The following is a 26,077-nucleotide window of genomic DNA, read 5'->3' as shown; positions in this document are numbered from 1 at the left end:
AATGGCTGCACTGATATGGCAGTATCGTTTCTATACAGTCTCAACACGCACTACGCGTAAACGTTACACACACATTGCACCTGAAGCGCACAGTCTGAGCCAATCAACCACGATGCCGTTGACCTCACAAATCGCCAAAAGTGTCTGCGACTCAATTCACTTCGCTTCACACTAATACGTCCAATCACTTATCAGTGATCATCGGGTTAGAGATCGCTCGCTCTCGTATTAATGTTTCACACGCAGCACAACCACTTTAAGAAATGAACCTTTTACACGTTCAAAGTTCCTTTGCTGCACACGAATGCGTATACCGACGCATCACTAGTACTCTTACAAGTGCGCAGAAAGTATGGTTAATAAGAATTCACTTATTATCCCACAGTGTAATCACTTCTAACTGTTGGCAATGATATATTTTCAACTGTAAGCCCTGTCCCTAATCCAGCAATCCGGTTCGAAGGACCAATGTTCGTAGCTCTAAAGGGTGCTTGTTAGGGACGCGTGTGGTTTCAATGATTGCTCTACTCGGACTGGTTTATTCTCTCTAAATTTTGTTCTTATTCTAGTTCTTCTTTGTTATTCGTTAATTCAAAGTTCATTATAGCATCTCCCATAACTTAGTATAAATGTAAACATCCAACAGGACCATTGCTGTTCCTGACAAGCATTAGGTTGGAAAAAAAGAAATCCGTTTTTTCGTCGAAATTGTTGAATAAAGTTACAGAAATAATGAAAGTTGAAGGGCACGATCGGCAATAAAATAATTTTTAATCCATTTGCGCTAAGCTGCATGCAAAGAATAGTTCAATGGTTTGGTTGCCACATTGATTAACATCAACATAAAAACTTGATCATTCCATTGTATAAATGTATGTTGATTGGTTAAGAGATATCAAATACCGCAATGATCGTGATCGGAAGCTAAGTGAAGCAGCTCAAACGGTGGGCAAGCCAGGACGAACTACTAGGAAGGTTCTACTGTGTTTTCGGTTATACTGGAAGGGAAAAATTTATTATGATTTGCTGTCTAAAACTGTTAATAACGTAATAATTTGCATGACCCACCTTTTATTAATTACATAATAATTTGGACGTTGCCTCCTTTGTTTTGCTTTTAATTAGCTTTACACTCCTTCCGTTAAATCCCTTAAATTACAAGACAATATAGCCTCCTGATCTTTAATTGTTCCTCGATCCTCGATCGAAATTTTCTTGATCTAATTTAGCCCTAAATGTTTGGTCTGAGCCTTAAAGCCAAACCACAAAAGAACGAAATAGTTCGTTCTTACGTGATGCGAATTTGAAGGTGGATCAGTTGATCTGATCTGATCCATGACTAAAACATCAAGAAGCAAAGAAACGAAAACTTGATAAGAACAAAATCTGTAAACTATAATGCAAAACAGAAAGAATCAATTAAAATTTTCATAATATTTGATAAAGAAATATTATTGTAATTTAGCTAGGTGATTAAGCCGTGGAAATGAATTATAAATAAATAAATTAATTAATTAATAAATATTATTGTATTATTCATAATACGATTTGTTTACGATTTCACAATCTGCATGGAGTTGTTTTGAGCAGAAAGAAAGAAATAAAAAAATTATCAATACGGCCAGGTCGTTCTATCTGAATAAAAAAATAATAATAAAATCAATCACACCCAAGCAAACAACTGTTTTTCTTTTTGGTAGATTTTGAATTTTGTATTTGGGGCACTACTGAAGGATACTCAACTACAAACAAAGCTGCTACTCAATCAATTTCTAAAAAGAAACTAGAAAATACTTTATGGCACGCATATCTACTATTACATGCGTGTAAAAAAAAAATGTGCATTCTGTAGTACGTACTTGTACTGCGTACCATTGTTACTTTTTTCATATTAATTGTTTATTGTGCAGTTGCATGCAGACGCACATGTTCAAATGTTTTTTTTTGTGTTTTGCATTTTTCATTACACAGACTGCGAAACGATCAAATGAAAATCGAACTGCAACACAACACAAGAAATTGGTGTGCTTTTTTGATGTATTGATTTTGATCGGTTTTATGAGTGAAACTGTTGTCGTGTTTTGTAGCGAGCAATTCTCGCCCGGCTGCATTTTTATTGCATTAGAATCGTTTTTATTCGAGCTATTGCACCCGAAACCAAATCTTCTGTATTAGATCCATTGTTTTCCGTTTTTTTATTTTATTTTTGAATTTATGGCACAGTTTTTATTTGTTTAGAAGATAGTAGAAAATAAAAGCTTCAGCTTATTGAGTGCTTTAAGTTTGTTTTGATAAAAATGTTTTGCAATAATAATTTTATCATAGTTTTCTAACACCTTTATTCCTTTCTTAATATTTCCTTTCTTCTGTTCCAACATATCGTAAATATTATTCCATCATTAACAGCAAACCGTAACGCATTAAAAATGTAACGCTTAGCTAAAGTCCGTTCTACCGTGCAGTGGTTGTCAGTGTGACAAATTGTACTAGCCTTTAGCATATCCTGCCAGCCCTGCACTGCAGCGTAGTAGCCAATAGGTTACATAACGTTGGTACGCAACCGTCCGATAAGCCGGGGACCAGAAAGGGACTATGTTTCAATATTTTGTGTTAGGCTGAAACCATGTCTAGATGCGAAGATAAAACCGATGTTAATGATATTCTTTTATGTTTATGAAATATGGGTACACGTCTGTGTGTGTGTGTGTGTGTGTATCGTTATCGATGCCGGTAGTGTGCATGGCCAGTCGGTCCCGACTGTCGTACAGCATACGTTCCATCTGGCGAGAACAAGAGTCGTTTACGTCCAATGCATAAAGTGCAGCAATAAAGCAATGCACCTTTTAGCGCCGGATCGACCCAATTCCGATACCTTCTTACAAACGGCTGAGCGGCTGAGCTGATCAGTAATTGAGTTTGGCATGGCAATTGATACCCTGGAAAAAGGGGCTGATATCGTATTACCGTATACGTTTGGTTAGGTGAAAGTGAATCTTAACGTTACTGGCAGTAATTCCGAACTGTGCGAGTATCATGTTAAGTTATTTAGTTACTTAGGTGAAAAGGAAAATATTAAGTTTTTATAAAACTTTTTATCGTTTACCAATTTTATTGTTAGTAGGAATTTGAATGGCTCGTTTATTTTATTGTTGAGTTTGTATGTTGTTATTCATAAGATAACATTAAGTGTAATATTAGTGCACGGTACACTAACTGTCCGTAGTGATTAGAGTGCAAGTTTTCAATTACACTGTGTAAACAACACACACGCGTTACACCATCGAAGGTAAATAACTACTCGTTACACCTCTCGAAGTCTAGTGCCAATATTGATGATTATGGCGAACATGAGCATCATCTTCCCTTTGCTTGTTGCTAAATCTGTTCAGAAATCGAACAACCATTCAAAGGCGTCCCTTCGCCAAGCACCACAAACGTTTTACAAACCTTTGACTGCATCCGGTGCCGGAGAATCGGTTGGTTCGATTCGATGATTGGTCAAAATTGGCAAAACTGTATCTTGCATACACTGCTGCACAGGACACCGAAGATGGAATCGTTCGGTATAAACCGTTTGCAAAGCGAGCGGCAAACGGTGCAACTTTATGCAGCCGGAAGTCGCCGTAGTCGTTAGTGCAATGGAATGGATTAATAATTTTCCATATAAACACAAGTATGTTGTCGTAAAATCGGGTCTGGTTCGTTGCACGAATAGGGCATGAAAAATCGTTTGATGACTGCTGCTCGTGACAAAGGTATTGCTATACAAAAGGAGTTTTGCATCGAAATGTATCACAAGTGGTATGAATTGAGAAGGGGGAAAAATGACACCGGTACAACAAAAAAGTCTTCCCATCCCGGTGCAACTGGTGCTTTGATGCATCCGGCGGCGACTTGTATTCGGGAACGGTGCTATATCAAGAAGAAACATAATACAGGTATCGGTGCTATAATAAGCATTTAGAAAAGCGTAACAACGTTCACCCAACCGAAAGCAGATCATATAAAGATAGCGATTGCTTTGTGTAGTGTCATTCTATATCATTGGGTTGGATTGATTTCTCGTATCGTAAAAAATAAGCACTTTTTTTGTAACATTCTATCAACATTCCTTCCAGTGCAGCAACGAGTATTTGTATATCTTACGAAGTTTGTTCATCAGGAATAGGATTGTAATTTTCTATTACTGATCATTTCCTTTGCGTGTATTTGATCTCAAAGAGCTTTTGCATTTAGTGCATTTTTCTTTATAGATAAAACATTCGCATCTGTTAGGAAAGCTTTTTTTGAAATATATGGAATTTATTTAAACATATGAAATATATTAAATAAAATATGAATAAATGAAAATTATAAGGAGAAAATAATAAATAAATTTTAATGGTTTTTTTTAAATATTAAAATTAATCATCTTATTAATTACTCATATTAATATCAAAAATAAGTTTAATTAAGAATTAAAATAATAAATAATCAGAAACAAGTAATAAAATAACTAACTTGTTGAAGGAAAAAAACTGAAGCGAAAACAAAACAAAAAATTGAAAATCAATCGTAACTTTAGTGAATAATACAATGAAAATGCTGTAAATATAAAAAAAGTAAAGAAATAAACAAAATATGATACGCAATACATATAAAATGAATAGGTATAAAGAACAAGTTAACGCTGTGATTTTGAAAATGGTGATTTGGACAAATTAAATCAAATCAATTTTCATCAGATTATAGAATATTTCATTACTTATTTTCGTTATCTTTTTCTACGCAATTTAAATGACATATAGGGAGTAGAATTAATCAATTTTCTGTTGTAAAACAATGGCTTTTTCTTGTAATTTCGTTACTGTAATTCATTACTTATTTTCGTTATCTTTTTCTACGCAATTTAAATGACATATAGGGAGTAGAATTAATCAATTTTCTGTTGTAAAACAATGGCTTTTTCTTGTAATTTCGTATGACCATATTATACTCCAAGAAGGGCTCTCCAATGGATCGAGAAAGTCCACACAATATTGTTTTTAAGTCATATAAGAGAGGATAAAGGATAAGAAAGTCCTTTTCAGGTCGATTCCAGTTCGACAACAGGGTGATTTTTTGCCGCCAAGACTATTAGCCCCTCAATTGCACTGAATGTATTGGCTGCGTACTTGTAGGTTGCATCCGTAAAATAAAGGAGAAACAAATTACTTAAACTACAGCTATGAAGATTGCATTGTGGTTTCAAAATAAATCTCAATTCTACCCTTAAAGTAAAGAACGTGATTTCTTGGTCCTTGGTCTTGGTTGCAGCCAATGAATGCAGCCTTTTTGAGAAGGTATACTTTCTTCGATTTATGAGTCTTGAGTGGCTTAGGTGACGATTCGGCTGCATTCTTCCCGACAGATTGCGCACTCATTTATTGGGCAACTAAACAATGTACTTACAACTCTTTAATTTGTTTGTCTTTAATATGAGTCAATTCATATCTAAATATTTAATTTTTTCAATTATAATTAAGTTGTTTTCTATTCTTGGTTAGAATCAATAAATAAAAAAAATCGAGCATTGTTTCCCAAAACAAAAACTTGCAAAAATGTATTGGAATATTGTGTACAAACTAGCTAAAATTTAAATTGCCATCAGTATGACCTTTTCTGTGAATTTTTGGCGAAGAAACTTATTGAACTGTGTATGATGCGTTGCTCGTTAGTTCCATTTGCTAAACACGGTACAGCATTCTGTTCTCAGCTCCTGCGCAAGGATATACCTGGGCAAAATAGTAACGATGATCTCATGTTGCTGCACTGGATGCTGCTGATGCTGGTGCTGCTGCTCTCGACTGGAAACACACATTTCATTTTGTGCATCTGCCGCCTTTCGGTTCGTGGTATCGCCGGTGCTTACCTTGCCACCCGTCCCAAGCGGCAGATGCAATCAAATGTTGCTGGTGCCGACCGTTTTGCAACAACCCGGTTGTTGTGGTACGTGTGCGTATTAATTAACAATTTACGCTTTAGTGAGTGGAAAATGGATGCTTGGATTTGTAAATCCCAGCGTGACTGGTGCACATGGCTGCAAATGGCTGCAGAACTATCGGTCGAGTCGAAGTTTTTACAACCGAACGATTTGGTCGACGACTAATTGTTAATTAGCATTTCGAGTATCGGTGTTGGATGGATGAATTCCACCATACGAAACGGCAGCAGCAAGATTGAGTGAAGCACCGCAAATCAAGGCGACAACACATTAGGCTTGGTAGACGGTTTTCCTTTGGAGCTTTGAACCGAAAAATGCATCCAACCGTTTGCCGTTTGGTTGCCGCCATTTATGGCCCCCCTGGTTCCATCTTTCCTTGATCACTATTGTGTGTGTGTGTGTGTGTGTGTGTGTGTGTGTGTGTGTGTGTGCGTTGCATGGTGATGACAATTTGAGGTGTGATGTACATTGTAGTTTTGTGTCGTAGTACCTCCAAATATTATGTTTCATCGCGTTGCGCATCCAGGACGATTCAATACAAAACACGCTCTACAGACAGCAATCACTACAAAGGCGGGAACTTTTGTCGCCCCTCGGGGGAGGTGGTGACATTTACTTCGATAGGGAACATTTACAACGTTTTAAGGACCTGTTAAACGGTTAATTAAAAGTTTTCCATCGCTCTCGATGGTGCTGCTGCTGTCGACGTATTCGAATGAGGGATAATGTCACGGTGAAGTTTACTATCTAACAAACGTCTCTTCTATACAATGTAACTGCAGTGATACTAATGGCTAGCGAAGCGTAAACAATATTGTATCAATTTGTTTTGTCAATTCTTACCCTAGAACTGTAACGTGAGTGAAATGCAATAGCGATGGTAATGCAGATCACAACATGCGACAAATGATTGTAATTTTATGCTTTTATTTCCTTGTTGTGCATGATTTTTTGTTGTGTAGTTGGAATTTAACATTGTTGAAATCATTTGAGCATTTTTTTTTCTCTACATTTTGTTCTTTGTAAATACAGAAATGGCAGGTCACGATCTCTTGAGGTTGCAGAGCCAGAAACTTCCTTATTTAAATTTTTATTATTATTTTTATTTTTATTTTTTACTAGGTTAGAACGGCCTGGCCGTACCAATGAATTTTTATTATTAACTAACAATTTTTTTTAATGCTTCAAATATAGTTTTGATCTGTTCATTCTACATATAAAATACGAGTATTTTACGACCAAAAAAATGTATTTATTTTACCTAAAAGGAAACAGTTTGCTGAATCAGCAGTACAACGATAGCAACATATCTTATTGTTCATTCCACTTGTTTATATTTATACCGTACGATTCAACATTCGATTCGATGGGCCGACTAGCAGCGCTACCGTATCCCGTTCCGACACATTTGAGCGCAGAGTCATTGTCCGTTTATTGCCGCGCCGTGATACATGGGAATTGTTTTTTCGCAAACATAAAACGAACAAAAAAGGGAAATAAAAAAAAACCCCAAATGCACTTGAAACCGAGTGCGCGTTCGAGTTACTCAAACGTGAGATTGTATGTGACAGTACAAAATAATAGCTTCATAATTAATGTCCCAGCGCAACTTTGCTTGCAGCAAGCCAGGAAAGCTTTTACAGTTCATGGAAGGTGAGCATAAATTGAAAAGCTTTGTGTGTGTGTGTGTTTTTTTTTAATTGTATTTACACACCTTACAAAAGGGCAATATTGCCGTACTTGGTGTAACATTGAAATACAATTGGTTTGTAATTAAAAGTAAAGCAAGTGAACGGTTGTAAATTACGCTTGTACTGGAAGCGAAAATGATCATGGCACTAGAGCAGATTAAAAAAAAGGTAATCTTTTTCAGGTGAAACCTTTAAGTCAACATTAGCTTTACTTGCTGTCGCAACATTTTCCAGATGTTACACCACTTTACAGCTATTCTGTGCAATTGCGAATGGTGTGAAAAGTTAATGCTTCCACAATTATGGAAATACATTTCATAATTAAAAAAGTGAAGAAAAACAATCCTTTAGAGGATTCAAGAGAATAGACAATAGAAGTTACTGTGAGAATTCATTTGGTTGAATCGTAATTTGTATGCATAAACTAATGCTTTGTACAATTCAAATGGTTCGGAAAATCCGGTAAGAGTAAATAAGTTTTTTTTTGTGTTTGAGAAATTTCTGTCTTTGTTTAATCCTTTTCTGAAGAACTACTACTTCTCGAGTCGATCCATAATAATAATAAAATTGGTGATCTCTTTCAATGATCCACAAAAGTTAAAGACTTCATTGGTGGGACTTTTTCACAAGAACGGAGGCGATCTTTTATGTCATGATCTTTCAACAGATCATGTTCCGATCGAAGCTATTGATGTTTAGAAAAAAGTAATACAAACTAGAATAAAAAAATATAATAAAAAAATACTTGTTTACATACATACATGTACGAGCGAATTTTACACGATAGCGGTACCACGGTATTCGTACCACGATACAAAAAGTGTGAGCGAGTGAACTGTAACCCCGTCACTACATGCTTAGCAATTGTCGCGTTTGCGAATGGGACCTTAGAAAATTGGTAAATTTAAAGATTTTTTTTAAAATTTTTTAATATTTTTTATTTTTTTTATTGAAAGCATTATTTCCTAAGGCCTTAAGAAATTTTAAAATTTATAGATATTTTATATTTTTTATTATTATTTATTATTTTTTTTATTCAAAGCGTTATTTGAGTGTATTTCAACAAATTCGCATTAAAATATATCACATTTATAAATTTTGCTAAGTTACTCAAAAATGAAGAAAATTTTACATTTTCTCAAACAGGGTATGGAACTTGGTTCCACGAATAACTTCTGACACAGACATCTGAGAGCATGGCCGTCCAAGAAGAAAATGTAGCCATTGGTGCCATTTACCGACCACAGGTTAAAGATTGGCGAGCCGTTGTATACCGACCGAGTTATAGGCAAAACTTGGTGCAAAAATGAGCCTTATGAAATTTTCAATTTTTTATATTTTTGATTTTTTTATAATTTGTTATTTTTTTTAATATTTGAAACATTATTTGAGTGAAAAGAAACTTATTGCAACCAATTGGCATTAAAATAAATCATTTTAAATTTTTTTGCAAAATTTCTCAAAAAAAACGTAAGGGGTAAGCCTTATGAAATTTTCGAGTTAAAAATTTTTTAAAATTTTTTTTCTGATTTTTTATTCTTTTTTGTGTTTAAAGCATTATTTGAGTGAAAAGAAACTTATTGCAACAAATTCGCATTAAAATATATCACATTTATAAATTTTGTTAAATTGCTCAAAAATGTGAAAAATTTTACATTTTCTCAAACAGGGTAAGGAACTTGGTTCCTTGATTAACTTCCGGCACAGACACCTGAGAGCATGGCCGTCCAAGAAGAAAATGTAGCCATTGGTGCCATTTATCGACCACAAGTTAAAGATTGGCGATCCGTTGGATATCGACCGAGTTATAGGCAAAACTTGGTGCAAAAATGAGGAAAATTTTACATTTTCTCAAACAGGGTAAGGAACTTGGTTCCTCCAATAACTTCCGGCACGGACACCTGAGAGCATGGCCGTCCAAGAAGAAAATGTAGCCATTTGTGTCGTCTACCGACCACAGGTTAAAGATTGGCAATCTGTTGGATACGGACCGAGTTGTAGGCAAAACTTGGTGCAAAAATGAGCCTTGGTAAATTTTTATTTTTTTGATTTTTTTATTATTTTTCACTCTTTTTTTTAATTTAAAGCATTATTTGAGTGAAAAGAAACTTATTTGAACCAATTGGCATTAAAATAAATCAATTTAATTTTTTTTGCAAAATTTCTCAAAAAAAACGTAAGGGGTAAGCCTTAAGAAATTTTCGAGTTGAATTTTTTTTTATATTTTTTTCTGATTTTTTATTCTTTTTTTAATTTAAAGCATTATTTGAGTGAAAAGAAACTTATTGCAACAAATTCGCATTAAAAAACATCAACTTTTAAAATTTTGCTAATTTACTCAAAAAAATCTAAGGCTATAGCCTTAGGAAATTTTCAAGTTTATAGATTTTTTTCTAATTTTTTTATTACTTTTCATTCTTTTTTTATTTAAAGCATTGTTTGAGTGAAAAGAAACTTATTTCAATAAGTTCGCATTAAAAAACATCAACTTTTAAAATTTTGCTAAATTACTCAAAAAAAGGCAAAGGATGTTTTTAATGTTTTTCTTTACATTAGCCTAAAACATAATTTGTTATCAAACAGTGCTGTGTAAGATAAATTAATTTTAATTAAAAACTAGTTTAAAAAACACCCCCAGGAAAAACTTGTAAGCGAATGTAAGGTTTTTGCGTACAACTTGTATGCGTCTAGCATATCCGACATGAATGGAACCACATAACGCGAGAAAGACACGAATACTTACAAGCATGTTCCTACGCATAACGCTCCAACAGACAGCTAAGAAAGGGAGAGAGCGAGAGAGACTGAGGGAGGAACAGACGCATATCTGTGTGAATCATTCATGACACCGACGCCAACACGTACCCCCGGAATAAGGTGGATCACGTTACGCAGCGTTACTATGGTATTCCACCCCATTCGATTCTAACCAACACAACGAACCGCCAATCTGTGTGGGAAGCATTCGAGTGAGCATTCGAGCATTTTAGTTAGCGGGCAGGGTTGTGGTTAACACGCGCTTAACCGCACAGTGACATAAGCTCCGCGCGCAAATCGTCGTACTACCTCCGAGAGCGCATTGCTTTCTGTTTTGTCCGTACTCCAGTCGTAAACGAGCATTAAAACGGGTTGGAAGCTGACTGGCCTAGCGCCGTCGGATGCGTACGTAGCTTAAGCTCTAAGAGGTGCAGTTTGTCTCTCGAACGTTCTTTTGCTAGTTGCTGCGGTTTTGCAAAAAACGAGTAAGTGTCACAAGAAAGATATGTGCCCTAGGTTCGAGAATCGTTAATAAAAAGCAAACTAGGTCAATCCGTCGACGGTTGCGAGTCAATCAAAGTGTGTCAGACGGCATCATGTGTGGTGTCGTATGCTCGCCTAATATGTGCCTAACGTCTGCGTATAAGCGAGAAAGAATGAGAAAGAACTCCAAGCAAAAGAAATTGTTCCTTATCGTAAGACGTGTTGATATGGATGTACAACTGCTCAAGTGTTTTGATACGCGATGTAAAAATTAATCAAACCGATTAAACCTAATGTTTGTGTGTTTGTGTTTCGGACAGCACAAAAAAAAACGTTCGTTCTTTCCGATCTTTCACTATCCCTTTCTCACTCTGTCGCTCATTCACGATCGCGATCGTTTGCCGCACATGGTAACGCTCATCGTTTATTTTTAGCCTCAAAAGAAATGGAAGCAGTGCGAAACGATTGGGTAAAAAATGCGTTTTTGTTAAATTCTCGTATGACTAGTTGAGTTTTACGCCCGGATGTTGCAGTACCGCCAGGGTGGGGTTTACAAATTACACCTTTTGCTAGCAGCCGTTACGGGGAAGTCAAGTTGAAGAGTTTTTTTTTCTAGCCGCATACTTGCATACACAGGGTAAAACCAATACCAGTGCACTACATCCGCAAACGGTTGCTGTATCAGCTGTACAGGGTTGATTATGCGAGAAACATAAGAAACATGATAAACACTACCAGCAAAAAAAAACCATTCCAGTTTTTGGGCATCAGATTGCAAATCGTTTGCGATAAGTGGCGCAGTGAAGGGTAACACCCCGCAAAAAGAACACATTGTGGTGACGCAGTCTAGTAAAAGAAAGTGTTGTGTTGTGGGGAGGAACAAAACAACAACCAAAAAAATAAAACTCACCCCTAACGGTGCTACAGGTGTTGGTGAATGCCGTGCGTGAATTGGCGAGCGCGTGGTAGTGAGGCGCAAAAAACACACCAAACCAAACGCAAGCGGTGATGATCTTGAAACTAGTTGTTTATATTCGTCGTGAGTGGGTTTCGGCACCGTTTTGCGGCACCATCATCTAACGATTTAGGTCACAATCGTGGTGTGTTTTGGAGGCCAAATCCAAAGAAAAGAATAAAACCGAAAAGCAAAACCGCTTGGCCACTTTTTCTTTAGAACTCTGGTTTCGTTGCGTAAACGTTTGCGTGAGAATGATGAGTTCATTACGCGGTGTTTTTAGAGTGTAATAAAATACGATTGTTGCTGTATTTAATTAATCTGTTTTTTGTGCTACTTACGCGCTGTCTGCTGTTTTGCAAATGGTTAATTAATTTTTTTTTTACTCTTATCTTTCCGTTTGATGATTAGCGCTCCCGTTGTGTTCTAGTTGTGTCTAGTAAACATGTTTGTTATTAATTGATAACATGTACGATTAAAATTAATCGCTTGGGAATTTATACTTTTTAATGGTTTTTTTCTTTCTTTACTATCAAAATTAATTGTTAATTCTGTGTAAATAGAAGCACCGATTTAATTTTTCCCTTGAGAAAACAATTAATGAAAAGAAACAATTCCTGAGGGGGTATTTACAAGATACCCTAAATCATCCTATTTCTAGCCTTTCTAGCTAGCCGTAAAACCATTCGTTCTATGTAGCATGCGAGTAAATTAATTATATTACCCACTACTAACTCACTCACGCTACAGTTACCGTCCAGAATTTGTCTGGAATGTAATAAAAACGTTCCAGTTGGATCGATTTACGATTGGGCTAAGATTGCACTCGCTAATGTCGTACTGATGTCATCGTACTTTCGACTTGTAGATTCATCTCAGCCAAAAAAGAGTATAAAACTAGAGTGGGGAAAACAAATACTATAAAGAATATTGGTAGAACCCCTTTGGATTTATTTACCTGTCTAATTGTGGAATTCATATCCTCAGCAAGTAACAGTTCATTGTGTTTCTACTAATTGCCAACTAAAATTGGCACAACGACAAAACTGAAACTCTGGAACTGCTTTTTACTGTGCTTAAGTTCATAAAATAAAAACATCTTCCAGCAGAACGAGCGATTTCGCGGTATTGGTTGTGTCATCCAAAAGTTTTCAAGCCCCTATGATTGTTGTGATAAAAAAAAAGTTTTCACCCCGTAAAAAAAGCATCAACAAAGTACAAAAAGTTAAAAAAAGGGAAGAAGTTTCTTCCGTTTTGTGTACTACTTCCGCGTTTCGGTTGGGCTGCTGTACTAAATTAGTCAAGTGCTACTTCATTATGAATATTTTCTGCTATATGTTCGTGTTCTCGACTAAATTGCACGCGGTTATGCGCATTTTTGTGTAATTCCAATATGCATATCGTACCTTTTGTTTTGTTGGGGTAACTTTTCCTCTCCGGCGACTTTGAAGTACTTGTTTGCTTTTTTATGTTTTAAGTGTTTGTTGCTGGTTTTGCCTTTAAGAACTCCACCCCAACCCAGGTCCCGGGATGCTTGACATTCCCATACAAGTGTGTGGTGAAGTTGCGTTTGCTCTTTTATATTTCATGAATGCAGCATATTTAATGGTTGTAAGGCTACGTAAAATAGATAAGACCGTCCGTGATGCATTTGTGGGGTTTAGTTGTGAGGCTTTTGTGGTATGAAGCGTTGTTGCGAAGTAATTAGCAAAGGGCGTTACAGAAATTGTGCTCGTCGGTAGAACACCAACTGGGATATAGCTGTTAGTGGAGGGATATTAAGGTTAAGATAATAATGAGCAATGAATAAACAGTCTTTCTCTAGGAAGGAAATGTTCTGCTACAATGTGGATGTGCATCGTACTAGTTACGAGTTTTGGAGAGTGTGCTCGTACTACATATTATGATATTTTGATCAAATTGTTGAGGCACGAATTTAATATTTTAGAAAACTCTTTTAGTCGGAGATATTTTAATAAACTAAATAATCGGCGTCTACTCACAGTCGCTAGATATTGAAGGATCTCCTGCGAACACCTAGTGGAGTCGAACTTTGAAGACTTGGAAAGAGAGGTCCTTGGTCCTTGTTTGATTATGGTATTTCTGTAATATACTAAGAAATGTTCATGCTGTGTAAAGCCATCCAACGAATCGCAGATCTTGGACATTCTGATGATGTATACAAGACTTGAAACTTGATATTGGTAAATCTCTTCATCCATTCCACGCTTCTTACTGATGTAGGACGATGGTCGTTTAATGCTTCCATTTAGTCTCTTTCCCAAGGTTCCAAACGTTTGGATGTTAAATGTTTAATATTGTCACGAATTCGAATTGAAGAGATTTCTTACTTCAATAGTTGTTTAACAATTTTTTAAAAACTCTTGTTAATTTATCATTTTAGCAAAACATAGCTCTATAGCTTGCTGTTACAATCACGATGGCACAGCCACTAGTCAACTCCTGCTGCCGGTGCTACTCGCTCCGGAGTGGATCGATTGCGACTGGCATCGTCGGTATACTGCTGTCGATCATTTCCATCATACTTATCTTCACCGTACGGATCGACTTTAAAACCATCCTGATGGACTGGTTGCCACAGAACGTGGTGAAAATCATCTACGCGCTAAACCTGGTCATGACAATCTTGATCTCGTTGCTGATGATCATGGGTGTGATGAAGGTGAGTATAAGATTTCGATAGTAACGCACGGAAATTGGATAGAATAATTCAATCAAAAATGTGATTCCCATTTTTATATTTTCAGAAAAACCATTTCTTCATGATGCCATGGGTTGTGCTCGGTTTAATGCTTGCGATTGGGCTGCTCATTAGTGTGATTTACAATGCGGTCGTTTACTTCATCGATGGTTACATTTTGGGTGGATCGCTTTGGCTTGCGATTGGATTGCTTTCTGTTGGTAAGTATACTATTAGTGCTGAATCTTTTTAGTTTTTTTTAACTGAATAATGTTGTTTTTTTGTAGTTATATACGTGTACCTGTGGATCGTAGTGTATAGTTATTTTGTATCGTTGAAAAATGAAAACGATCGTGGCCGTTACTCGAAGCAACCGTATCGTCGATAGATGAAACTATGTTTTTGTGTGTTGCTTCCGCTACAAACATCACAAAAAGCCATCTCCCAATTTAATTGTTGTACTTTTCAGTTTTTTTTTAATAATTTGTAATCAATAATAATTTGCTGTAGTAGCACAATCAGATTGTGCACTGTTAGTCATTATTTGTACATAATTAGGCGGTAGCAGTTACAAAAAAAAACAACGCAAACAAAAATTTTATAACAAAAAGAATTCAATCAAAGAACAAAGAATGTACTAATCGGCCAAGCAAATGTGAAAAAAAACACTTAATTGCAGAAGTATATTAATGGCAACGCGCGCGCTTGACCACACGTGTTGTTTGAAAGTGTGTGCGTTAGCATTGGAGAGAACTAACTTATTTACACTTACTTTCTTTTTATAATTCTTTTGTTGACTGACAAACTCTCGATGTACTCATTAAAATATGATTAACAACTGACTTACTGACATATGGAATGTTTCGTTTGGAGTTTTCATTTTTTTATATTGCGTTTTTTTCCTCCCCTAATGATGACACTCCGTAAGGTTATGTTTAGCCGGAACTGTTGGTTGAATGGTCGTTTAATTAAAGTAAAAATAAAACATCCTCCCATTCTGTAGCATTAATTAAATTAATGCATCCTTTAATTTCAAACGGGAAAGCTTTGAATGTATGCAGGTAAAACATACGGTTCTTTTTTTGTTTTGCTTCCCTTTTCTCATCCTCTACTATCGTTGAAGCTGACTAAAAGTAGTTTCCAAGCGCCAACCGTTTTACTTGTTAACGTCGCCAAAGACAAGAAACGATGCCGTTGACGAGCGCATGACGGTGACACTGATGCTGTCGGTGACGATGACAAACGTGGGGGAAAAATATGAAAATAAAAATAAATACAGATTCAAGAATGATGAAAGCCGTACACCAGCGCGGGCAGCATATAAAAGCGCATGAAAAGGGAAAATGTTGTATCATAAAGCTGGAAGCTGCTGCTGCTTCTGCTGCTGTGCAATCGGTTCGTTATTTGTTGGGAGGATGTAAAAATATCTTTTGGGGCGAAGGGAACTGTGGGAGGTGACAAGCGGTAAGAAAGGTCTAACGTAATGGCAACCTTACCTGATAGGGCCCGCGATGAGCCTACAAATACGTTGAGTTTGAACGCGCTGATAGCATAGTTGTGCGGAGGATCGATAAAACCATGGTTCCAAGGGCAAGTTAAGGTAAAGATGGTCACACATTGTGTTGTGACATCGGAATCGGAGAGGCGAAAGGACTGGCTGATATTATGATGAATATTATGTTAAGGGTGGTCCTGATAAGCGCCACACAAATGGGGCGGGCAAAGGTGTAATTTATGTGTGCTCTGTCTGCAGAGAAGAGCTGTGCTTTTTTTTTCTCTTTCTTCCCTTTTCTCTATCGTTTGTTTGTTTTGTTTGAACGCATTTCGCACGAGGGTTGTAATGGTAGCCGGGCAGCTTGGGTTACTTTAAAGCTAAGCGTAGCTTCAGCTGCCACAGGCGACAGCCAGCTGTCTCGTGTAGTCTTCATCTGCAGATCACTGACATTACTTCAAAGCGATGTGGGAAAATTGTTTAAATACACACCAAACGAACTGATCTTTGAAGTTTACGATGCAAACGACGGTTCGTTGTGTTGTGCTTTGTGCATATCGTTCTCGTATGTGCTTATCCCTTTTATTTTGATTTGTCGCCAAACATGAAAGATCTCCCCGATGTGGAGATGGCTGATGAAGTGCCATTTAGCTTATTAATTCTTATTGATTTTGAAGCCCAGAACCATCCACGTTGCTGGTCCACGATAATGTGCTACGAGAGAGAGAGAGAGAAATTTGTTACACCGATAGCATGTGCTGAAGACATGTTTGCATAAAGTTTGTGTGTGCGTTACCAGCACCAGGAAGCGAGCTTTGTGCTGTAGGGAAACGGGTTAGATAAAGTTAGTTGAAGTGTTTCAAATTTCATTGTGATTTATCAAGTCGTCGTGCTGGTATCGGGTTGTGGTGTGGTTCGGCTGTTGCGGTTACGAGGAAACATTTTCCTTTGATCAGTCACAGAAGTGTTTGTGAGCGATTGTTACTTGCTAAAGTTGTGCAATTTATTAACAGCGATTATTGCGTTAGTTTACATAGAAACTTGCACTGAAGTTTATGTGCAATAATGAAAAAAAAAAGGTTTAAAAAAAAGGGGAAAGCTTGCGCAAGTAAATGATTTGTGTAATGTCAGTAATCACTTCACAGATTGCACAAGTTGCAAAAGGTTTCTTGTTAGAAATAGATTTTGTGTGAGAATGCGAACTTTGTGGTTTGTGAATGTGTTGCCCTTTAACCACTGCAGAGCTACAACCGAACGGAAAAGGGCCGTAGTGTTATGTAGATGATTGATGGTTTGTCGGAGTCAATGCTGTTCAAAATAGAGCTTTCCTTCAGATGGTACATGTCTCATGGCTGGGTGGATTTTCGGGGAGGTGCTTAGAAGAAGAAAAAAAAAGAGGAAAATCCCACCACATAAGGTTCAGAGGTTGTACCAGTTCTACGGTGTTACTATTGCTATGAATTCCATGCCTGTTTGCCAGATTGACTGGGATTGTAAGATGTAAGATTTTGACACGCAACGCGCTCCTAGCGCTGGCATCGAATGATTTGGCGGAATAATTCGAACTGAATGTCAGGCGCATCGTAATCCATCCGTTGCTCTGCTGATTGGAAGGATTTGTGAGTTTGGCAGCTGTGGGTTTGATTCGTAGTATCGTTTGTAACATTGTATCGCGGTTGGTAGAATGTTAAGGAATGTTATAAAAAGACGTTTTGTGCCAAAGGTCAGTTGAGCTTTTTTGGGCGGAATTGATTTGTTGCGTGATCACCGTTGTGTGTTGTTTGGTTGCTCAATTTGATTGCGAGCAGGATACATGGATATAGTTAGTTGTAGATTTATTATTTATCTGTACATGTGGAAACGTTGAGAGTTCTGATCAGATATTTATTTCGAGAAACATAGCGCAAATCAGGAACCACATAGTTGCTAATTATTTTTGATCCAAAAATATATCACCAACAAATCAATATTCTTGTTGAATTTTTATAAATAATCTTTTCTCAGAGTTCCTGAAAAAAAAAATGGTTTTGAGGTGCTCCACAAAAAACCGACTTGTAAGCAAGAACTTCTGATATACTAAGTGATAACAAACCGGAGAACTTCACTAAGATTGGCGACAATTTAAAATCAATATCCGCGTCGTATCTGTTAAACCAGGAAAATAAAAGAACCACATCAAAGTACATTGAATTTCTTGGAAAATTTTCGATTCGTTTGATCCACCGGTCAATAAACGGATATCATGCAACAGATCTGAACTCCGAGATAATATTGAATATCAATCTTTTATACATATAGCGAAATTCAATTGTAATTTCACAAAGCAATAGCGAGAGTCCTAGTGACTTTAGTTGTAATATCTCCATGAGGATGTCGTCCAACAAGGCACCTAAATCCTGTCATTTCATCGTAAGGTCAGTTCATACATATTTGTAAAAATATTGATTCGGATGCTTTAGACGAGAAGTAGGTATATGACAATAATGCAGAGTTCTCGATGATAGATGACTAGGAAATTAGTGTTACACCGATGGACCAACATCGAAGTCTTATAAACTGGGCCAGCTAAGTATATGACATAAAATGACACATGTACTTTATTGGACAGAAATCAAAAAGGACTATGCTCAATGAAGATTTGTTTGATCGTTTTTTAGTAAATTTGCTTCTAACTTGTGACGTTTTGTAATTTATATCAGCGAGACAGATAGCTCAATTCTTTTTTAAAATATAAATTATTTTGTACTTAAAACAATAATTCTTAAATCACTTTTTACCCAACAATCTATTATTGGCTTACAAAGAAGTACAATTTTTCCGAATAACAAAGATGCTATTTCGGTGCAAGAATTCAACCCCCGGGAAAAACAATCCCAGAAACGAGAAACAATGTATTTCCCTAACATTGGTACTTGGCTAATACGTGGAAACTTCTAATTCGATGCCTGTCAGGAGTATGGTGTGCGACACGTACATCAATCATTTCCCATGCGCAAATGGTCGCTGATTTCGGTCGAGCTTTTGATGTTACACCCGGGTGTAACCTTATTACACGCCCGGGTGTCAAGATGTCAATCACGGTCAACGTTTGCAATGGTTTCCGTTCCGTTTGTGCCACGCAGGCGATCTATACACATTTGGCAGCCGGTGGTACGGTTGGCTGAACGATGAAACTTTCATCAAACAATCGGATTGCTTGGCAGGCTAGTTCTTCCTGGTTCAAATCTCTATTCATTAGCTGTGTCGGTGGTGCTCGAACCTAAGGATGGTTCAGTGCGATTGGAAGTAACTTTTAATTTAAATCGACCACTGCAAATCAGTACGAAATGTTACAATTTTTAACCAAGTCCGGGAAATATATTCCCTTCCCGCATTGATGAAATACCACCCGCAGGTTTGCTGCAATATTTATTTCTACGAATTCCAACGAATGATAAGAGAATGGTAAAGAAACTGCTTTCGAACTCGGGAAGCTTAGATAGGAATGCGAAATTTGAACGGTATGGTAAGGTTTGCTATTCGCGCCTCAGTGCACAAATTATTGGTCAAAATGAACTCGTTCCTTCAGTGAAGCCTTAACATTGACGGTTTTAGGTACAGCAAAAAGTAGGGAAAATCGATCACCTTTTTTTCGCTACGTTGTTCTATCCACTCCTGATAAAATACAGAGCAGCAGTTTTATGTTTTATTTTCTTTCAATAGAAACATGAGATGAAAATCGTTCAACAATATACGCGCGCCATTATTGAAAGTGTACCGTAGAAAGAGAAAAGCTTGGGAATTCAATCGCCGGTAAGTGGAAATATGGAAACCTAACAAAACGGAAACGGTCTTCGTAAGTTTTTCGTTTTTTTCTGTTGTTGTTGTCTAATCAATAAATAATTACGCTTGATACGCGTTTCTCGCACCGTGGCAATATTTACAATGAAATGTGCCAGATCTGATGGATGGTACAATATGAATAATGGTGAAAGGTAGATGGTGGGTATTTATCAATAGAAATATTAAAATATTTACATTTTGATTCCTTTTGTTATTGTGATCTGAATAATCTAAATAATGAAATATTTATTTTTATTGAAAGTTTGTTTTAAAAGTGTTTGTTTATTATAATAACCTGCTTTCAAATCTCAACATCAACCCTCGTTTGCTTCAATTTCAGCAACATGATTGTGTGTATGAAACTATGTACATATTGACGGAATTGGAAAAATACCTCACCAGCAGACGAAACCGGCTCCCGTACAAAAGCTTACAAATTTAAATAACAGTCTCAGTGCGCTCGTATAACTGGGTCGTCGAACATTCTTTTCATCGTTTCAGCTTGTCATAACTTTGCTTTGCCCGGAAGAAGTTGTTCTATTACTAAGTCCCGATGGCCGATGAATCGGTTGAGGAAAAGTTTATGCAAAAGAAGTATCGCTAAAAGGCAACGCTTGTGAACTTTATTTACCATTGCTGGACGCTAACTAACACAGGAAAGTTTCCACTTAACGTGAGCACAAATTGAATGCAACACACACACACACAGAGAGCGGGAAGGGAAGGTGTTAGTGGTCAGGAAGACAAGCTGGAAGTGTTACACTTGTTACGGGAAGTGTTACAGCTCGATAAGTAATTATGTTGTGGTACTGATGGCACGTTATGAAGTTTTTACCCCCAAATGTACACGCCTAAAAGCTGGAATGTATTTCTTGTACACATAAACATATACAAATTAACTAAATAAATTTATAAAATGTTACTTGATTGGGAAAGGGAAATAACATTCCTGACCGTGACGAGCAGTATTAGTTGAAGGAATGTTTATGAAAATTATCATTTCATTTTTTGGGGCTTTTATTTCAATACCTCTTCTTATCTACATGTCTTCACCTTCAAGACTATGTAGATGCAGTTGTTTTGCGGTGTTCTGCTGGTGTGGTTCAATCCATGCAGAAGTCACAAAGACGATCAAATTGAATGATAATATTCTGAAGAATTTGTGGTTCCACTTGTGGTTGAGTTTTGTACGTTATATGATGAACTTACTTATTGGACAACAAATTCGACACGACTAGCTACCGATATTAGAATGACACCAGCCGATAAAGACCATCAGATGTTCGTCAAGAATGCCATCAGGGACAGAGCTACAGACGTGCTCGAGGTCTATGTTGAGAAGAAATGAAGACGTCTTGGTCTTTTCACCACATTACAGATAGGTGTTCGCACACTTAAAGTCGTCTAAAATACGCGATTAGCTCTTGACGGACAACCGGACTTTCTACCGAGTGAGAAAACTTCTCAACTCAAAACGTCTCTAGCGACGATTGAAGATGGGGTTTTTTTTATTCATGTAGAACGGCCTGGCCGTATCGATTATTGAAGATAGGACTATAAACAACCAAATTTTCATTACTCATATTCGTCTGAAGAAGAGCCGCGTTCGAGAAAAAGGACAATCGAGGTGATTTGAGGAGCTCTATGAGTTGTACGATGAACTCGCTATCAGCGAGCTAGGCTCGACAGGCTTTGGTGGATTGATTATGTCACTAGAATGACACCGGACGATCTAGAACGTGAAGTAGTTTTAGGTCGTCCACATGGGCAGGGAAGACGTGGTAGGCTCAAAACTCAAACTCAAATTTTTGCAGCAAGCCACGAAGATCACGAAGCAATTGTAGCTCTTGATATGCAATTAAGTGATTCACCGCACATACAGAGCTTTTACGATGATGATGGTTTGTACAAACCGTCAACGATACCTGGAGTAGTTTGTTGAAAACAAAGGTGGACCAGCCATCGTTGTTACACAACCAGGAGCACATCCAGGTCGTTTCAAGTGCTACAGCATCTAAAACTCAGCATAACCCCAACTACCATTCCGCACAGGACATCCGAGGAGATTGATTCGTCACTGGAAGAAAGTAGAAAATAATGCCCTCAACACTCGAAATGTCGGATGCAAAATTAGGTGAAGCCATCGTAGACATAGTTGTGCATTGAGTAAGAATTTGAGAATAATAATAATTTAATGTAAAATGTGATAAAAATCAAATATTATTGAACGAATGGGCAAATGAAAAAAGTATCCTAATTTCAAGAGTTATTTTTATTACTACCTATGCTTTCGGGTTCCTGTTGCAATACATCCTGCAATGCGAAAAGAAAGGAAATACATTCTGATGTCCACAACCAGTTTCATTACTACATGTTATTCCTTTCTAATGAAACCGAGTTCCTGTTTCAATTATTAAAAAATGTGTTTGTGATGACAATCGTTCAATTGAAGGTTTAATTGATATTTGATTATAATAAACATTTTTTTTCGTTTACCTGTGTTTTTTTTAATATGTTCCAACTAATTTTTCCAACCCGTAACAAACCCGTTTTTTATTGGAAAAAACTTGAACCAAAACTCCCATGACCTGTGCTATATGTTACGTTGAACTTTTCAGCACAGCACGCTCGGAATTACCTTTTATTATCTGCACACTTAATATAAATCAATTTGTACTAAATTAAATTAAATCACTTCTCAACCATAACCTGATAATTGTGCTTATTGTACGATGCGATCTTCGTCCCCGTACATTCACCCACAATTTCAACGGCACAAAAAAAAACTTTGATTGAACCCCATATATTCCGGATATTGTTCGGTATGTTTTCTGTGGACAGTGGAAAAATCTCCCGCCGAGCTTGGAGGATATTGCGAAAAGTGATTTGGTAGCGTTAATCGACATGTAGCTGCTGAAAGCTTCCCAAGCGATCCTTGGGTTCATATCGGTGAAGTGCTGATGGATCCAAATGTGCTAAAGGCACTCGTCACTAGATAGTCTTGCGTAACGGAACTGATCATTGGGGGTGACAAAAAAGCAAGCAAAAACGCACCATCGAAGACGGGTAGTCTTCCTCAGGGTAGCTGACCGAATATAGGACGAAAATTCCTGCCCGGGCGGTGTTAAAGTTGGAAGAAATTGTTTCCTGGTTAGGTTACGATTGAAGTGCTTCCGGTGCTCTCCCCCGAGGGATGGAAGGTTGGAAGGGAGTGGGGAGATGGGGGATGGAGGGGTGGATTGAAGCTTCATCGCAATGTGAGTCAATTGGATAGCCAGTTTTCATGTGAAGCACCGTTGTAAGACGACGACCATTTGCCATCAAATTAAGTTCAATACGGCCAGCGGACACGTTTAGGTCGCATTTCAAACGAACCACCGGTTCCATGACGACACCCTCGCCCGATGCAAGGGGTACCTGCCTCATTCGCACCACTTCCGGTGGCTACCAGCGGGTACCGCCTTGGTTGATCAATATAAATACAACACGGGAAAGATGGTGCCCAGAACGGATTTTTCTGTGTGGTTCACCATTTTTCTGACCATCGTACAATTGCTCCGTATTGCATTCCATAAAATGTGGAGAATTTTTGATATTTCAAAAAGGAGTGTCTGTGGACAGGAAGTGGAGTTGGAGTGCGGGAGCAGCAGGAAAGAGTAACGCTTGCCCCCGGGGGGTTTTTTGTTTGAATATTGTAATACGCGCAAAGTGGAGCGTGGTTGTGAGGAAGCTTACGGGTGAATATAAAAAAATAAACGCAAGGGGGGCTTTGTGTTCATCCAGCTTCAACGGGTGTAGCAGACCGGTAAGAGGACAGAAGCCACGCAAGTCATCTCTTTATGCTGGCGTTGTGCCGGCGCTGGTGATGCAAGAAGCAGTAGCGGCGGTCGTGGTCTAGTAAGCAATTCATTTTTCCATGCTTTTCTGTTCGATGGTCCAGGCGCCTATCCGAGCCCAGGAGGAGGAACCTTTGCTAGAGTTTGCTAAGGGGGTTTTGAAATTCTTCTTGCCACATGCCGCTTCGACACGAGGTACAGACGAAACAGTCGACGTGTGCCGCTGTAAGTGCGGAAGTACGGCCGGTCTGTGTAGTAATTTGAGCGTATGCCAAGTGAAAAAGCCAAGGGAAGCAAAAATAACTCCAGACAGCGCATACAAAACGGGGTATTGCTTTGAAGGGTAGTAGTACTACACTCCTTACCCGGCAACGCAACAAACAGCTTCGAACGATTCGTTTGCGTTCGTTTCATTGCGCTTGGGTGTCGGTCGTAAAATTACAACTCCTGCCGAACCCGCGTCCCCCGCCGGAGTACACGGTTACCCCTAAAAAACGGCACGCATCCGGTTTTGCGCGGAGATACGGTGGAGGGTAGTGTGCATTGCGCAAGGATACGTTTTGCCGGGGATGTTCGGGAAATTTCCCCTCACATGGCTGTTAGTAATGTTAGGTGGGGAATGTTCGGCTAAGGACCGAATCAGGTTACGCGACCGGTATTCAGGTTACTACTACACCTATCATCAACACTTTGGCAGAAGCTTAAATATCACACCTAGCGATATGACACAATGTTTAAATAAATCTGTTTAAATTTAGCTAGAATACAAAATTATAGGAAATTAAAAGAAAATAGTTCACTTGCTTAAATTCAAGTAAACATTCGGTAAAATTTTTTTGCTTATTCGATGTCTGTTTTATTTTTTGCTGAATTACTCTATAAAATCAAATTTAATAAAAACCCTGAACATTTTACAATAAGTAGGACAATCTTGAAATAATTTCCTCTTGTAAATTTTGTTCCTTTTTGTTCCTCCTTTCTATTGTTTATCTTGTCAGTCAGAGTAATTCATTTCTAGGTTCATTTGCTATAATTTATGTATACGTTCGGTTTATAAATTCTGCTTGACGGATTCAACATCTTTCCAAGTTTTTTTTTGTTAAGATTCGCTTTAAATTGAAACAATAACGCATCATGCCGTGATCATGGAATATGAATAAAAAAAAGCATGAAATGTTTTAAATTCAAAGGAGACATGTATTGTATGTCTCTTTGTAGTAAAACTTTGAGTTTATCTATTTTAAGTATGTTTGTTACTGTCTAATTGTTACTTCTTTGTAGTTTGATTCTAGTTAATTCGTTAAAATTGTATCAGTTCTTTCATTTTATATAATCGTCATATTTCGCTAACTATTATTTACTTAATTGTGGTATGAAAACATGTTGCAATTGAAATATTTAAAAAATGTATAATTGATGGAAAATTGTAACATTTTCTTATTTGTGAAACTTTATGTTTTTGCTATAATTTCAAATTAAACTTTGTATTTTTTTTCATAAAAATAATAATAAATAATTTAAATAAAATATTGTAATTTAAAAATATTTCCCTCCTTAAAAAAGCTCCAACATTTCGACGTGAAGTGTACTGTTGATACATCCCTTGTCCATCCCCCTTGTCCACCCCCCATTGCAAGGCGTCATCCGTCGTTACCATGGTGATCGGTTCGGCATACCGCTTATAGTAAAGCACGAGCATTACTCGCGGCCGGTACTACAGTGCATTCGGTACCGGTTCGGCAAACCATCCCTACCCGAAAGGATCGACACGGGCACCGGGTAGCACCGTTCGGTAAAGCAAATTTTCCGGATGCGACGGGTTTTACAGCGTCCGTTTCGAAAACCTGACGACTCGGACTCGGCACAGCATCAAACAACATTGCCACGGGCAGTAAGTGATTCGGGCTAGAGCAGAGTGCATGTGCGTGCGGTGATCTGGTGTGTCCGCGTCCGGTAGAAGCAGTCTCATCCTAACCAACCCGTGGTTAGGTGTGTTTTTGTGTCTGTCGTTCTTACGATCTTCCCCTTTTACGGTGCTGCTGCCGTACACTGAACTTTGCAAGAATCGGAAACTCCCGTCCCAAAAACCCGTGTCCGTTCCCTTGTCTTCCTCCTCGTTTTGGGGAGCGAGTTTCCAACAACTCAGACGACATCGGTAACAAAGAACAACGTGCTCGGTGGTGGGTTTCCTGCTAGATTTCCTCGTTCCTGTGACGGGACTTTAGGTCCTCTTTTCAGCGTTCTGTTTATGTGTTCAGAAATGTTCTGAAAGGTGATTGTGCTGTTTGTTTGAATTTTTCTCCATTTTTTTCTCCTTGCTGAGGCCATTCAAATCGTTCTCATTGCAGTCGACCAATCTGGCCCGGCCAATACGGACT

The 26,077-nt window shown here is 37.8% G+C and overlaps 2 protein-coding genes across 12 annotated transcripts in view; both read left to right on the top strand.

Moving 5' to 3' along the window:
- The first annotated feature begins 10,618 nt into the window (after positions 1 to 10,618).
- On the top strand, positions 10,619 to 15,408 carry LOC125772249 (uncharacterized). Of its 2 annotated transcripts, none has more exons than XM_049443749.1 (4): positions 10,619 to 10,895; positions 14,263 to 14,531; positions 14,617 to 14,770; positions 14,837 to 15,408. In XM_049443749.1, the coding sequence occupies exons 2-4, from the start codon at positions 14,289 to 14,291 to the stop codon at positions 14,935 to 14,937; spliced, it is 498 nt and encodes a 165-aa protein (XP_049299706.1). In that variant the 5' UTR covers positions 10,619 to 10,895; positions 14,263 to 14,288; the 3' UTR covers positions 14,938 to 15,408. The 2 variants fall into 2 exon arrangements, with proteins under 2 accessions (XP_049299706.1, XP_049299705.1); XM_049443748.1 differs by having other exon boundaries at positions 10,620 to 10,895; positions 14,253 to 14,531.
- A 9,811-nt stretch (positions 15,409 to 25,219) lies between these two features.
- LOC125772245 (GTP-binding protein Di-Ras1) overlaps positions 25,220 to 26,077 on the top strand; it is a 42,062-nt gene continuing 41,204 nt past the window's right edge. For 3 of the 10 annotated variants that reach the window (XM_049443734.1, XM_049443737.1, XM_049443731.1), the window contains exon 1: positions 25,220 to 25,688. The gene's annotated coding sequence lies outside the window, so the exon portion shown is untranslated. Of the gene's footprint in view, positions 25,972 to 26,077 lie in introns of all 10 variants that reach the window. The other 7 variants (XM_049443732.1, XM_049443733.1, XM_049443730.1 and 4 more) reach the window with 4 other exon arrangements.

Source organism: Anopheles funestus, chromosome 3RL (genome assembly GCF_943734845.2).
Source record: "Anopheles funestus chromosome 3RL, idAnoFuneDA-416_04, whole genome shotgun sequence".
In the NCBI taxonomy this organism is placed as follows: domain Eukaryota; kingdom Metazoa; phylum Arthropoda; class Insecta; order Diptera; family Culicidae; genus Anopheles; species Anopheles funestus.
This window is presented reverse-complemented; position numbering and strand designations above follow the sequence as displayed.